Genomic DNA, 16,637 nt, shown 5'->3' with positions numbered 1-16,637 from the left:
TTAGTACCTAGTACTATAAACTTAAAAATAGTAAAAAATAGTACTTAAAAATAGTAAAAATCTATGACGATTGTACCCTGGGTACTCTAGAACATGTTCTTCAAGGCTGTCATGGAGTGGTTTGGTAACAGTTTGATTTAACCATTTAATAAGACTCACAATTTTGCCATATATGTAAATTAAACATCATTTTTATGAGATTTGAAATGCTATTACTCCAAATTCCTACAGTAAAAATGCACGACAATTATTCTCTGGGTACCTTGGGACATGTTCTTCAAGGCTTCAGTGAAGTGATTTGGTAACAGTTTGATTTAACCCTTTAATAGCTCTCACAATTTTGCAATATTTGTAAATTAAACAGCATATTTATAAGTTTGAAATGATATTACTCCAAATTCCTACAGTAAAAATGTATAAAAATTATTCTCTGAGTACCTGAGAACATGCTCTTCAAGACTGCAGTGGAGTGGTCTGGTAACAGTTTGATTTAACCATTTTATGGCCTTCAGAATTCTGCAATTTATAGAATTGGGTTGTTATTCTTATGAAGTTTGTAATGCTATTACTCCACATTCCTACAGTAAAAATGTATGAAAATTATTCTCTGGGTACCTGAGAACATGCTCTTCAAGACTGCAGTGGAGTGGTCTGGTAACAGTTTGATTTAACCATTTTATGGCCTTCAGCATTCTGCAATTTGTGGAATTGTGTTGTTATTCTTATGAAGTTTGTAATGCTATTACTCCAAATTCCTACAGTAAAAATGTATGAAAATTATTCTCTGGGTACCTGAGAACATGCTCTTCAAGACTGCAGTGGAGTGGTCTGGTAACAGTTTGATTTAACCCTTTAGTAGCACTCAAAATTTGCCATATATGTAAATTCAACATCATTTTTTATGAGATTTGAAATAATATTACTCCAAATTCCTACAGTAAAAATGTATGAAATTTGTACCCTGGGTACTCTAGAAAATGTTGTTCAAGGCTGCAGTGGAGTGGTCTGGTAACAGTTTGATTTAACCATTTTATGGCCTTCAGAATTCTGCAATTTATAGAATTGTGTTGTTATTCTAATGAAGTTTGTAATGCTATTACTCCACATTCTTACAGTAAAAATGTATGAACATTATAGTCTGGGTACTCTAGAACATGTTCTTCAAGGCTGCAGTGGAGTGGTTTGGTAACAGTTTGATTTAACCCTTTAATAGGACTCACAATTTTGCCTTATATGCAAATTAAACAAAATTCTTATGAAGTTTGTAATGCTATTACTCCAAATTCCTACAGTAAAAATGTACGACAATTATTCTCTGGGTACCTTGGGACATGTTCTTCAAGGCTTCAGTGAAGTGATTTGGTAACAATTTGATTTAACCCTTTAATAGCTCTCACAATTTTGCAATATTTGTAAATTAAACAGCATATTTATAAGTTTGAAATGATATTACTCCAAATTCCTACAGTAAAAATGTATAAAAATTATTCTCTGAGTACCCGAGAACATATTCTTTAAGGCTGCAGTGGAGTGGTTTGGTAACAGTTTGATTTAACCCATTAATAGCTCTCAGAATTTTGCAATATTTGCAAATTTAACCATTTTTACTGAAATTTGAAATGCTCTTACTCCAAATTCCTACAGTAAAAATGTATAAAACTTATTCTCTGAGTACCTGAGAACATATTCTTTAAGGCTGCAGTGGAATGGTTTGGTAACAATTTGATTTAACTCTTTAATAGGACTCACAATTTTGCCATATATGTAAATTAAACATCATTTTAATGAGATTTGAAATATTATTACTCCAAATTCCTACAGTAAAAATGTACGACAATTATTCTCTGGGTACCTTGGAACATGTTCTTCAAGGCTTCAGTGAAGTTGTTTGGTAACAATTTGATTTAACCCTTTAATAGCTCTCACAATTTTGCAATATTTGTAAATTAAACAGCATATTTATAAGTTTGAAATGATATTTCTCCAAATTCCTACAGTAAAAATGTATAAAAATTATTCTCTGGGTACCTGAGAACATGCTCTTCAAGACTGCAGTGGAATGGTTTGGTAACAGTTTGATTTAACCCTTTAATAGAACTCAAAATTGTCCATATATGTAAATTAAACATCATCAAATAATATTACTTCATATTCCTACAGTAAAAATGTATGAAAATTATACCATGAGTACCTGAGAACATGCTCTTCAAGAATGCAGTGGAGTGGTCTGGTAACAGTTTGATTTAACCATTTTATGGAATTTAATATCCATAGGGTTTTTTGAAGTTTTTTTCAAGCCTATTACTTCTAATTCTTACAGTAAATGCACATAAATATTATACCCTGTGTACCTGAGGACATGTTTTTCAATACAACAGTGAGATTTTCTGGTAACAACCCGTTCTTTTAGCCAATCAGGCCTGTTTTTAATATTAACTGTATTGAATTATGTTTTAAATTAATTTCTTATGAATTTTCAATATCTGCGCTTTTCTGCGAGTCCCCCTCCCGCTCGCACACGTTCTACCGTAAACTGTGATGTAGAAGCGCACAAGAAATCCTAGTGTAGATGGCGTGACTGCGTTTTCGCGAAGTGCAGATGGCGTGACCGCGGTCCTCAGTGGTCCGCCGTCTCCTTGCTCAGCAATGCAGAAATTGTATTAAGTAACTTTCGAAGGAGGGTAGGAAACCACACTTCCCCTCCCCATTGTTTTCAGTACAGTGCTATAAAAATGAAAAAGCTTCGGGGGCAAAAATCGCCAAATCTTACGTAGTGTTACTTTAAATGTTGCGTTTAAATGAAATTGTTGACGAGTTTGTGTCAGACCTTTTAACACGGACCACATTAAAAGTACATTCTCTGTAGAGGAGGTGTTCTCTGATGATTTGGTTAAAAATGAGCAAAAGGCTGTAATAGAATGTGTGCCCAAACTTTTGCACTTACGTGCCACAGACGTTGAAAGCGGAACCCTGTTTTTATGCTTGGTTTCTGGGGGAATGTTTAACCATCGCGCGTAGGTGTATACATCCCCACATGAACTCAATGGAAAGTTGTATTTAATATAATTTTAGGCCCCTGTGTGTAATATAAAGAGCACAGTTATTATTTTGGGAAATTATAGATTTAAAGCCGCAGTGTTCACTCAGTAGAGAAGAAGGCGGTTGTGTTTAATATCGGCTCCGTGTAAGTGAACTCTAGCAGAGGACACAGGAGCTCTGGCACTTACGACATGAACGGTGTAGAAATGGATTATAATGGGATTTGTAGTTTTATATAACTGATAAATCTAGACTTCTGGAACTAATTCAGAAATGCAGTTTGCAGCGGGGGTTATCATCAGAGCGGTAAGAGTCCGTTCTAAACACTTTATACCTGTGTATATAAATAATAGGATAAACAGTTTACAAATGCATCCATAACCATGCAGCTATGCTGATGAACATTAACACATAATATTTAACAAGACAACTAACCAATGGCTTTATCCAGATAGTCGTATTCTTTTACAAACACCAAAAACAATCATTTAAGATCAAACTACAAAACTGTATCACTGTAGTGAAATAACGTTCAAGTTACTCATTTACACCAGAAAACTCCTGTGATCATGACAGGATTTCTCTCTAAATGTCTGATTGATAAAAAGGTGCTGTATGTAATGTAATTAAATCCAGTCACAGCCTCATTAGATATGTTTTAACCCTGCACTCTCAGGTGTTCTGGCTTTAATAACCTAGTGATTTAGCCTGTTTTTATAATGTTTCATAATGTTAAAGCTAAACAAACAGCTGTATGGATGAAGTCTTTAGAAAGGTATCAACAGATACAGTTGCACGAAAAAGTATGTGAACCTTTTGGAATTTGTTATTTCTTTTGCATATATTTGTTATAAAACGTGATCATCCAAGTCAAGGGTATTGACAAATATAACGAGCCTAAAATAATAACCCCAAGAAAAACACGATCTTTCAGGTCTTTATTAAACACACTCATTTAACATTCAAAGTGGTACTGGAAAAAGAAAGTGAACCCTTGTAATTAATAGCTGGTTGACCCTCCCTTGGCAGTAATAACTCCAAAAAGTGGATTTTGTTATTCATAAGCCATTCTGCTGTGGACTTGCTCTGGGGTTTTGGGTCATTATCCTGTTGCATCAACCAACTTCTACAGAGTTTCAGCTGACGTACAGACACTCTGCTGTATTATCCTGTATCCTTTTGATACTCTTGGGAATTCCACTTGCCCTTTAGTGATTGTAAGATGGCCAAGACCTGATGCAGCAAAGCATGATGTTCCCTCCACCATACTTTACTTTGTAGCTCTACCCCACACCTCCAAACTCCATTAACAAAACTCCAGGTATGCTAATACCTGACTCCAATTAGCTTCTCTGAGGTCATTAACCCAAGGGTTAACTATGAGGTTTTTATGGCTGTTCTCAATGAAGACCTGAATGATCAGATTTTTTGGGGGGTTATTATTTTAGGCATATTCTATTTGTCCATACCCTAGATTTTGATGAGGATCACATCACATTTTATGACAAATTTATGCAAAAACCATGAAATTCTGAAAGGTTGCAACTGTATGTCCAGTGTGTTGGTGTGTGTTATACAGACAAATGAAATGACTTTCAGTTTTGAACACTATAGATCTGAAAATGAAATGCTCATGGGTCACAGAAATGGCTCTAGAGATTATGATCATTTATCCTAACAACTTTCAAAACATTTCTCTTTGAGACTTTAGTAACCCCCTATAATGTTGAGTCCAGCTCAGCTGCACACTGTAGTGAATGGTAGCAGTAGTGATGCACACAGCTGAAGGGACGTGAGGCGCAGTGAGTCAAAATTCTGCTCTCAACTCTCTGACCTTTTTTTATACACTGGAATCCTCACGTCACATTTTCTCACCCTTCAACAACATCATCAGAGTCCACACTTCAGGCAAGGTCTCAGACCTTAAGGAGAAGAATTGGGACAGAGGAAAACAGCAGACAGAAAATATTCAGAGGTTCAGAAATCCCGACTGGACACATTATTTAAGTCCCAAAAAAAAAGAATAAGTCTGAAATAAAGAGGACATATGGTCACTTGCATATATCCAAATGTTTGTTGACACTCCACATAATTGTGTGAATTCAGCATTGCTCGCACGCACAATGTATGCCTTGCAAAGACTGCCGTTTTTTGGCTGGGGAGAACTGGAAATTGTCATACAGAAATATATCATCAAAAAACTAGGCTATTGTTCTACAGAGATGGATTTCAGAATTAGCTTGATAGCTTAGGCCCAAAGGATTATCCAATGAGAACGCCGATCAAGTCTTTTCATATCGGACAGGGTTGTTTCAGGGTTTAGGTTTTCAGGCTAAACTGAAATATCCTGCTTTGTGGAATACCCCCAGAACTTGATCTTGCCAATGTTTATGTGGTGAAATACAAACAAATCCTGATACTGGAGCAAAGAGTGGTAAATTCACTTTGAAAAGATGTTTGAGAGAAAATGTTGGTCAAGCAGGTGTCCACAGATGTTTGCCCATGTAGTGTAACTGCTAATATCATCACAGGGCATTGTATATATAGAAAAATAGAATTTGTTCTGCTTTTATGAGAACTCGTGTGTTTTTAGTGTGTACAACGCTGCAGAAGCTGTTCTTCCCAAACCCTGGGGTGGAGAGTACAGTGGAAAAGGAGCTACAGCTTCCTCAAAGGTGAGCTAGAGGTGCTAAGTTATACAAAACTATAAAATAAAGATTTGTTTAATCATCCTTAAATGGTGACACTGGGATTTATCATTCATATGTTTTGCAGATGATGTTAAATCACTTCGAGCCGTGGCCAACCCCGACGTCTCAAAGTAAGCCATAGTTAACTGGACTCTATATGAGGTCTGTGTTGTATTTTAAAAGCAGTCGATATGTGGATCAGCACCAAGTCTGAGACCATGGTTGTCTCCCAGAAAAAGCTCAGGATTTCTCTTCATTCATGTAACAAGCTTTTGCCGTTTATCAAAGATTTCCATGTAGAGGAGTAGTGATGAGTTTTGAAGACTCTGTTTTTCTGCAGAGTTCCATGTTTAAACATAGTGAGATTAACCATAGAGACAGTAGTGGGAAAGAGGGAACTGAGCCATAAAGCAAGGCTCTTAATTTACCAGTCAATCTACATCTCCACCCTCTCCTGTGGTCATGAGCTTTGGGTAATGACTGAAAATACGAGGTTGCGGATACAAGCCGCTGAAATGATTAGTCTCTGGTGGGTTGCTGGGTGTTTTCACCTTATAATATTATCAAGACTTATTCCTATTATAAATCTCAATTACATTTTACATTTTTGAGGTAATGATCTTAAATGTCAAACCTCCCAAGAGCTTGCGAACCAAAGTCATAATGTTTTTTCAAGGAGCAGCGAAAGGCATATACCACCTACATTAACCCTTCATCTTCAGCACTGTGTGTACAATGACTGTTGAATAAATATGTTGATCACATCTGATATGTTTTAATGTTTAGGATCCGGAATATTGGCATCATGGCCCACATAGACGCTGGGAAGACCACCACCACAGAGAGGATGCTGTATTACTCTGGCTATACTCGGGCACTTGGAGGTAAAACCTGTGGAAAAACTGCATTGGATTTCTTTACTTTCTATACATACCCTATAGAGTTACACTTTATAGATTTACAGTTACTGACTGAAGCCCATCAACTAAAAACATACAGCCAACAGTTTGCTTTGGTCAGAAACTGACCCATGACAAAGTGCTGGTGAAAGCACCATAATTGTAACTTTACAAGATTTTTCCAACAAGGTAGTGGCCACAAAGTCATCGTATTTCCTTTTCTGCAGATGTGGATGATGGGGACACTGTAACAGATTATATGGCTCAGGAGCGAGAACGAGGAATTACCATCCAATCAGCCGCTGTTACCTTTGACTGGAAGGAGCACAGGGTTAACCTAATAGACACACCAGGTATGACCACACACACATACCTGCTCGTATGATTATTTCCATGTCTGTCTGCAGGATACAAAGAATTTGCAAATAAATAGTGCTCAGTTAATATAAATTCAGTCATCTCTAATAACTTTTAGACACGGACTCAGAGAACATTTGTTCTGTTTTCAGGCCATGTGGATTTTACGCTGGAAGTTGAGAGAGCTCTCCGTGTGCTGGATGGAGCTGTGGCTGTTTTTGATGCTTCAGCAGGAGTAGAGGTCAGTTAGATAACGGGACTTTGGTATTGTTAGATGCCCAGTTGATTAATCATTTATACTTTCAGGCTGTACATACCTAAAAGCTTGAACGCAAGTAAACAAACATTACTCACTGCTGCCCTCTAACAGAGTGTGACCATTTGCACCTGATCTTGTTCACGTCTGGGGCTGGGCTTCGGTGCAGGGAATGCTACCTCCGAGTTGAACCTTAGGCAAATGAATGCTACGGCCACATTGCAGTTAACCAGTCAGGCATGAACAGACCGTACCTCGTCTGGTTCTGATTGGAGCACAGCAGATTTTTTACTTTTTACTTCCCTGTGGCTTCAGTGAAATGCCCACACAGAATACAACACAGTGAAATGTGGCAGGATACTGTTAAGGTGAACTTATCAAACATCAAAACATCAAACTGTACTCACTACTGCCCCCTAATTGAACATTTGGTTTGTTGTTATCTACATACATGACAGGAAGCATAGCATTTAAGTGTTATTTTTTATTCATATTTAAGTATGGAACAGATTGAATGTGTGTGTGTCTTTTTATAAATTTGCAGGCGCAGACTTTGACAGTGTGGCGACAGGCAGAAAAACACCAAATACCATGTGTGTGCTTCCTAAACAAGATGGATAAACCAGGTGCCAGGTAATTCACATACACACTTTGATACACCCACTTCCACTTTAGTTAAGTTGAGATTCTAATCATACACCCTCAGAAAAAAAGGTACGTTAGAGGTACATTGTTGTCACCAAAGGCACAAACAGTGTAAATGTAGCTTTAAAGGAACAGCATTGGTGTTAAAGTCCATTACATTAGGTACATTACATTCTCCTCTCCAGAACGAGAGGTGAATTTTGTTAATCTTATCTTATAGAACTGTGTAAAATAAAAGAATATAATATAAGTCCTGAAAATTAAATGGGGAGTATGAAATCAATACATTTTGAAGCCTTGAGGGTACCATCAAGAGACAGAGTTTTTCTGACAGTGTTATTGTGGATGCCTTGGCTGATGTACTGTTCTCCATGTATCGCTTTTTAGTTTAAGCTCATTATTATGCATTATTTTATCAATTAGGAACTGCATTATCTAGGAACTCTGTCATGTAGCAAGTTTAGCAAGATCTTTTTTATTTTTTAGTTATTCTTCTACTTATTTGAACATTTGAATTATTTGGACTTTCTACATTTTCTTCTCAGTCTGAGTTATTCTTTAGAAAGCATCAGGAGGAAACTGAAGGCCAACCCTGTTCTTCTTCAGGTAAAGTTTTACCCACTGATCCATTAACTCCCATTCTAAACAAAAGTGGACCATTCATTGATTTGTTGTAATTGTGAGTGACTTTGACAGGTTCCCATTGGCTCTGGAAAAGGCTTCACGGGATTGGTGGACTTGATCACCAAGCAGCGAATGACGTGGCAGGGGAAGTCTTGTTCAGAAGATGGTCGTGTCTTTGAGAACAGAGTCCTCCAGTCCACAGATGATCCGGAACTCTGGGAAGAAGCCAACAAGGCAAGAGGAGCTCTTTTAGAACAGGTACAGTTGTCAAGAGATTGTGTCCCCAAACTTTCGACCACCCGAGCAAATACACTGGTCAGCCAAAAACATTTTTTTTATTTCTTAAACAGGAGGATTTTATTTTCAAAGCATTTGTATATTTCTGAACATTTTAAACATTATTAACAAATACTTACAAGCTTACCCATGTTCTTTGCAGTTAGCAGATGTGGATGATGAATTTGCAGAGCTGCTTTTGGGAGAATACGGAGACAATTTTGACGCAGTGCCTGCTGAGAAAGTAAGCATTAGATACACCATCTCGACTAAGGGGATGTGTTTATATATTTTAGGTTCCCAGTACAGTAAATGCAGTTGAACATCTTTGTGTTTCAGTTGCGAGAGGCTGTGAGGAGAGTGACACTGTCCCGTAAAGCAGTTCCTGTGCTGTGTGGCAGCTCTTTGAAGAATAAAGGTGTTCAGCCGCTGCTGGATGCCATCACAGAGTATCTCCCTGCTCCCAACGAGAGGAACCACGACCTGGTGTACGTCCTGTTTTTTGTTAAAACTTCAGCATCTGGGGATGGCTAGCAAATATCACATCAGTAAATATGGCATTAGGAATGTAGTAAAATTGAACTTCAGATAATGCTAATAACCACCAACTTGTTAATTTGTACCAACAGACAATAATTATTTACTCAGCTTAATGTGGCATCTCATGCTTCAGTGTACATCAGACCTAAACAGGGCTAAAAAATATTATGAACCTACGTCTACTGACTACAATAAGATGCAGTTATTAATATGACATAGTAATGAATGTGTTTTGTATCTTCTGCGTGTGCGTTCTTAGGCGCTGGTATAAGGACGACTTGTGTGCCTTGGCATTTAAAGTGGTCCATGACAAGCAGAGAGGGCCTCTGGTGTTTCTCAGGATTTACTCTGGCTCTTTGAAACCCCAGTCATCTGTTTATAACATTAACAGAAACGGAACGTAGGTCTAACATCACTGGCATTGATCGACAGACTATACACAATACACACAGACAATTTAAGGGCTAAATTGCACTGAACGTTATCTTTCTTTTGTGCTGCAGAGAGAGAATTAGCCGAGTGCTGTTGCCCTTTGCAGACCGCCATGTTGAAATCCCCTCACTTTCTGCAGGAAACATAGCCCTCACTGTGGGACTCAAACAGGTGCTGATTTCTATTAAAGAACATTCTAAAACGTCTCTCAGTCTGAACCTAAAGACTGAAACAGGACTGTAAAATGGGTGGGACATGACGTGAATCATACACTGAGATTGATTAGAGTTTGAACAGCTGGTTTTTTGAAAGCATTTGACTCATATTCTTGAATCAATTCTTTTGAACTGTTCATTTAAAGGAGTCATATGTCTGGTTCAACTGATTCAGTTTCATTTTGAAGAACTCTCATAACATATTCACAGAACTTCTGAAGTGTTAGTTCAGTTATAACTTTCCTCACTTCCCTGCAGTACAGATGTGTCTCCAGCTGTGTGCTGTATCTGTCAGACAGTGTTCAGGTGAATCACATTTCATGTGCAGTGTGATTCTTAATCAGTTCAGCCTGAAATGCCTCAAGCATGACATTGTAAAGACTGTTCTCTGAGCCCCCTGTCTGGTTTTTGTGGTGTTTTCCCTAAAAGCAGTCGTGATTATTGGTAGTAAATTACCAAATACACTTCTCTGTCACATCCTTTAGATCTTGTGATGAGCAGACTCAAACATTCGTCAATGTATTGACTACAAACTAGTGCAGTATTTTCACTGATTGATCGGGTTGTGGTTGGAGCAGGAAAATATCATTTGAAATTATTTGCATGGGTTCAGAACTGACCTCATGTGACTTGTCTGTGAGGAATTTGCTGTGTTCTCCCTGTGTTAGTGAGGGTTTCCTCCCTCAGTCCAAAAAACCCAAAAATGTTGGCAGGGACCGGAACCATTGTGGCCCTGAACTGGATATAGCAGTTACAGAGTATGAAAGAATGAGTGAATGAATGAGTGAATGAAGAAAGTTCCATTTTCATTTCAGCTTGACTTTAAAAACCAGGCCAAAACTGGTTGAATTGGTTCTAAATAATAAATATATTGGTTATTTATTATTATACATAAACATAGGAAGAAGCATATGTTATTCTTACTTAGAAAATTAAATTAAAGTGTGTTTTGGTCTCTTCTGTATTATATAAATTGGTGTGATGTGTTTTCTCTGACTCAGACAGTAACGGGGGACACCATTGTCTCATCCAAAGCCTCAGCAGTAGCTGCAGCCCGGCGGGCTCAGAGAGGAGTTGAGGAGGCTCAGAATGGAGTTGAGGAGGCTCAGAGAGGTTCGGGTCGAGAGAGCAGCAGTCTTGTGCTGGCGGGAGTGGAGGTGCCTGAGCCTGTTTTCTTCTGCACTATAGAACCTCCCACCATGTCCAAACAAGCAGGTAACAACTCAGAGGAGCAAACACAATATACAGGCGACACTGTGTAGACTAGAAACCAAATCCTCAGCCTAATCCTATGTTTTAAGATGGATGAAGTGTGTGGTGTTTATGATCTGGTTTCAAATACTCTTGATCATTTCTTCAAAAATGTATATTTAAAATTTTTAATCAATCAAAAGTCTAAAAATCAAATGTTTTCTGCAGTTGTTTATTATTTTACACTATTCAACTGGGTGCATTGTGTTACTTTTACCATACGTCAACTGAGTTGATGTGTAAACCTTATTTACAAAAAGAGGTCTGCCCTTTAATTGGCTTTACCTCAGGTTTCATAATCTATTCTCACAGATTTATTTCAGATGGACACAGGTTTACTGATTTAAATACGCAGGTTAAGACAAGGCTTCCCAAAATCTGACACAGATGGCAAAAGCAGCAGTGAACAACAGAGGGCAGTGTGGGTTTATTTTCTTTTATTTAGGTTAGGAAACCATCTTTATATTGTGTCTACTTCTCCAGTATTCTTTTGACTTGTAATTATTAATATGTATCACAATCTAAAATGTTTCAGTAACAATGATATAATGTTAAAACACATTTTCCATATTTCAACATGCATTATTCACAGCATCTGTCAAAGACGTTAACTACAGGGCGCTGCAAGCAGTTCATTGCACTCAATTTTAGAGTTAGTTTAAAAATATTAATATTCACCAAGTCAATGGGTTTATGTTTGATAGTGATGTCATGTTTCTTGTTTGTTCTGACTTGATATTGTACGTAATTATATCAGAATTATATTGTATCGACCAAAATAATGAAATATGTCATGATCAGTTTTGACCATATCATCTAGGCCTACTTTAGGGGATGGTTTTTGGTGATGAGGATGATGTACTGTTTGTTGCCCATACCTTGGGTCCATTTTAACTCCTCCTCTCAATGCTGCTACTGGCAGATCTTGAGCATGCTTTGAACTGCCTGCAGAGGGAGGACCCCAGCCTCAAAGTCCGGACAGATCCAGACTCTGGACAGGTGACTATCCGCTTTTCAGATCATTTGATTTATTTTTCTCTAAGGTTTGAGGTTATTTTACGATAAATTTTGAAAAATGTTTAATGAAACACCTTTAACAAGTGCCCTTTCTTGTTTTTACTGACTCTAGCCCACTTTTTTTGTGCTATTTATCTGCTGCCCTCTGCCCTGTCCATCAGTGGAAAGAGACCACCACAGGACCTCTGTTGACCTGAAATTATTAGGATAGTCATCGTAAACTAGAGAATAGTCCCACAACCAAGGCTGCAGGTCATTCAATGATAGTCCATTTAGTTTGATGAATGGAGTAGAAGGTGGCTGTTAAATTGTGAAGCAGGTGATGGGCTACAGTCAGTGATTGTATATATGTAAATTGAATCGAAATAGAAAGTGTGCTTGATAAAATACTTTGTGGGTTTTTCTTACTAATTGCAAACTATCAGATCCTACTAAATCGGCCTCTGATGTCCAGTTACATTATTATACATTGCTTTGTTTTTATATTTTATCCATTTCCCTCTCACTTTGTGTGTTATTCCAAAGACTATCCTGTGTGGTATGGGAGAACTTCACATTGAGATTATGCACGATCGCATTAAGAGGGAGTACAACATTGAAACTCATCTGGGCCCTTTACAAGTGGCCTACAGAGAGACCATCCTCCAGTCAGTAACAGCTACAGGTAGGACAAATGACCCGTCAGTGAAACACAGAAGAGTTAGGGCTGTGAAATTCAGTATACTCGAGATAATGTTGTGCCCAGGGAGGACATACACATATTCACGTATTGATGATAAAATAAGGCTTTGATGTAGTATGTGAGCATTGTTTAAATTTTGAAACATACAATTAACTTCTACAGTCCTCAGAAATATGGAAACTTAGCTCTGCAAAACAGACCATTTTGAGTTAATCTGACATAATGAAGCATGTTGTAATTTACCTGGGGGTTATGAAGATAAACCATTAAATGTTGTGCTGTTCATGTCTGGCAGGAAGCAGCTTTTCACAGGATCCACACCTTCCAAAAAGTAGAAGCTGAAGCATATTTCTTCCAGATGAAACTTGTGATTTTAGCTTGTGCTTCTTTTAAGCACAATACAGGACGGACAATACAGACAGTCAAGTAATTTACATACATCAGTCTTAAAGGCACTTTAACAAAAATCTGTTGGAGTTTACATGAAATTATAAAGTGTATTGTAATATTAATGTGAAATATGAATACTTTTGCTAAATAAAACCACACATATATAAACTCCATTCAGTGGATTTCAAGGGAAAGAAGAAAAGACACAAAGAATGTGGCTTGTTTGGATATTTATATAAAAACCTGGCCTGAAAATTAATCTTTCAGCAACACTGTGCAAACCCTTTTACAGCTGTGGTTATAAACAGCGAAGTGAATGGCATGCAGTGACCCAGTTAGGAGCCTGACCTAAATCCTGGTCAATGATTGGACCTTGAGGCTCATCAAAAACACTCAAGAAAGTGAGATAAAAAAAAAAAAAAAAAAAGTAAGTAGCAATGTCTCAGAAGCACGATCATCTGTCAGAATTCCACCTTCTGTATAATCCCATAATCCCAGATGGTGTATGCTTGGCATTTTAAGTGATAAAAATGAGTTATCTATTTTTATCTATTTTACAAGTGAAAGGAGTTTCATTATAACGGCACACAGCAAAATAGACTTCTCCAACAAAACACAGAGGTATTCTAGAGCAGAGGTCTTCAAATCCATACCTTTGATCCAGGTTCCAGGCTTTACGGGATTTAGAGTGGTGAGCCAGGATGATGCTGTACCTGGTCAGTTAGGTGCATCAGCAGTTTTTAAGCTATTGCATCATACCAGTCGGCCATTTTAAAATCCCGCCCAGGACCCTGGATCCAAGGCCTGGATTTGAAGACCGTTCTAGAGTTTCCTAGCATGGGAGTTTAAAGGCTATAAAATGATTCCCAAGGAAAGTGTTTAATGGTTTGTAATAAGCTATTCTACCGTTTTATGGTTGTGATATGAGTTAATAAATCCTGCCCTCTCAGTAAGTTTAAAGCTAGATATAGTACCAATAAACTATATGAGGTAATACAGGGAATAATAACCATTATGTTTAAACCACCAGGACAACAATATTTAATTGGATTATTCAGCGTATCCAATTAGAGCTGGAACTTTTTTCTGCAGTCTGAATGTCCAAACACCACATGATATCAGACTTTTTCCCATCAGAAATAAGCCATATTTTAAGTTTAAAATCAAAATCAGGGCGGTAAATGAATGAAGTCTCATTTAAATCCGATCTCGAAAGTTTAATGATGTGTTTGTGTTGTGTTTCAGACACTCTGGATCGTACACTGGGCGAAAAGAGACATATAGTAACTGTGGAGTTAACTGTGAGCCCCTGGGTGGAGTCTGTTACCAGCGCTCAGTGTAACATCGCTTATGACGGCAACATTGAGACTCAGCTTTCAGCAGAGGTCAAAGAAGCAGTAGACAATGGTGTCCAGAGCGCCTACCTCCAAGGTGACCGGCTGCAAAGTTTTCACCTCTTTTGATCTCAGAAAACCCAGACTCTCTGTTTACGTCTCTGTGTGGTTTGTCTGGAATCCAAAGGTTTGTGAATGGTCTTAGTATTTGGTTAGACTAGAGTGGAGGGGGGGCAGCACGGTGGCGCAGCAGGGACCTGGAGGTTGTGGGTTCGTGTCCCGCTACGGGTGACTGTCTGTGAGGAGTTGGTGTGTTCTCCCCGTGTCCGCGTGGGTTTCCTCTGGGTGCTCTGGTTTCCTCCCACGGTCCAAAAACACACATTGGTAGGTGGATTGGTGACTCAAAAGTGTCCGTAGGTGTGAGTGTGAGTGAATGTGTGTGTTGCCTTGTGAAGGACTGGCGCCCCCGTGACCCTGAACTGGATTATCGGTTACAGATAATGAATGAATGAATTAAAAGATTGGATGGTTGTGAGTGGGGAAGACAGCAACTCTGAGCTGAAACAAATCAACCAAGCATTCACTTCATCATTGAGGACACTCCAGTGGGCATCAAAATCTGGTGCTAATACCTCAGACGTACAAACGTGTTCGTGAGAACCCTGGAGTTTTCTAGGAGCACTTCAGACACATTATTCACATATAGTTTCTATTGCATGTTTTTTTTTTTTAGCCATTTGAATGTACTAAGCTCTTTGGACCCCCACAAACTGCCAACATCCACCAGCTCAAACACACACACACACAGCCACATAAACAGCAGCTTAAAACTAACTTTCTGTCAGATGTCAGAGACTGTCAGATGCTCCCTCACTGGCTTCCTGCTCACTCCACAGTTGTCTTTTTGAGTGAGGGGGTCTTTTGGTGTTTTTATTAAGTGCTTTGTCTTATTGTTATAATTATTGAAAATTTTACACACCTGCTGTTCTCCTGTGCAGGTCCGGTGCTGGGTTACCCTGTGCAGTGTGTGAGCACAGTTATCCAGAGTGTGTGTGTGGAGCCAGGCTCTTCTCTGGCCATGGTGTCCGCCTGTGTGTCCCGCTGCATGCTTAAGGTACTATTTTATTTAGTCACTCTGCATCATAAAATCTCAGACCTATACATAAGAGTTCTGTTATGTCACTTTCGAGAGAGAGATATGGCTTTGTTGGCAGAAACAAAGGGATGTTATGGAATAGTACATTTATAATGCCTTTCACTTAGTGCGTCTGTTTGTAGGCCCTGCAGCAGGCAGGTGGGCAGGTATTAGAACCTGTGATGTCCCTGGAGGTGACCGTTGGGGAGGAGTACCTGAGCGCGGTGCTCGGTGACCTCGCCCAGCGCAGAGGATCAGTACATGACATCCAGAGTCGCCATGACAACAAGATGCTTCTGGCCACAGTCCCTCTGGCAGAAATGATGGTGAGTGGAAATGCGTTTTTCTGGGTTTGGCAACTTGTACATTTGGAGTGTCTAAATGTACACACAGCTTTTATAACTTTTATAACATATGACAACCAATAGTACAATCTGCACATTAACACACTGTAGAAAACACGTGGTTTTGAGCACAGTGAGTTTAAGTGGAACTGCCTTCTTTAAATACAGTACTTCCCTGGTCACTAATAAAAAGTCCAAATCTGTTGAAATGTATACAATTATCTAAATTAGTTGTGAATATATGTAGCCAATAACTTTGTAATCACTTGTTTAATACTCCAGGGCTATTCAACGGTTCTGCGCACTCTGACCTCAGGGAATGCTACATTCTCCATGGAGCTGTCCAGCTACGAACCCATGAACCCTCAGGCCCAGAACACACTGCTCAACAAGATGGCTGGACTGTCCTGATGGCACTTTCTTTACCTTTGCACACAGACTCTTGGGTGCCTTTGCACTTTTCCAACCTTCAAAGAACAATGTCCACAAGTCTTTTATTCAGATGTAGAGT

At 38.6% G+C, this 16,637-nt stretch overlaps 1 protein-coding gene across 1 annotated transcript; it reads left to right on the top strand.

The window, feature by feature from the left end:
- Positions 1-3,005: 3,005 nt before the first annotated feature.
- Positions 3,006-16,630, top strand: gfm2 (GTP dependent ribosome recycling factor mitochondrial 2). Its single transcript, XM_066658521.1, has 20 exons — positions 3,006-3,345; positions 5,633-5,714; positions 5,815-5,860; positions 6,516-6,613; positions 6,856-6,981; positions 7,138-7,226; positions 7,786-7,874; positions 8,432-8,492; positions 8,583-8,768; positions 8,950-9,030; positions 9,126-9,274; positions 9,586-9,726; positions 9,830-9,929; positions 10,975-11,188; positions 12,147-12,223; positions 12,767-12,905; positions 14,559-14,744; positions 15,646-15,761; positions 15,926-16,108; positions 16,409-16,630. Exons 1-20 carry the CDS (start codon positions 3,313-3,315, stop codon positions 16,535-16,537), a joined length of 2,325 nt encoding a protein of 774 aa, XP_066514618.1. The 5' UTR covers positions 3,006-3,312; the 3' UTR covers positions 16,538-16,630.
- Positions 16,631-16,637: the final 7 nt, after the last annotated feature.

This window comes from Hoplias malabaricus, chromosome 2 (assembly GCF_029633855.1).
Source record: "Hoplias malabaricus isolate fHopMal1 chromosome 2, fHopMal1.hap1, whole genome shotgun sequence".
Lineage (NCBI taxonomy): Eukaryota > Metazoa > Chordata > Actinopteri > Characiformes > Erythrinidae > Hoplias > Hoplias malabaricus.
Note: the sequence above shows the minus strand (reverse complement) of the source record. Positions and strands in the feature narration are given on the sequence as shown.

Coding starts and splice junctions, on each gene's coding strand:
- gfm2 (XM_066658521.1), top strand. CDS start 3,313: ATGCAGTTTGCAGCGGGGGTTATCATCAGAGCG. Junction 6,614..6,855: donor CTATACTCGGGCACTTGGAG/GTAAAACCTGTG, acceptor CCTTTTCTGCAG/ATGTGGATGATGGGGACACT. Junction 15,762..15,925: donor TGTCCCGCTGCATGCTTAAG/GTACTATTTTAT, acceptor GTCTGTTTGTAG/GCCCTGCAGCAGGCAGGTGG.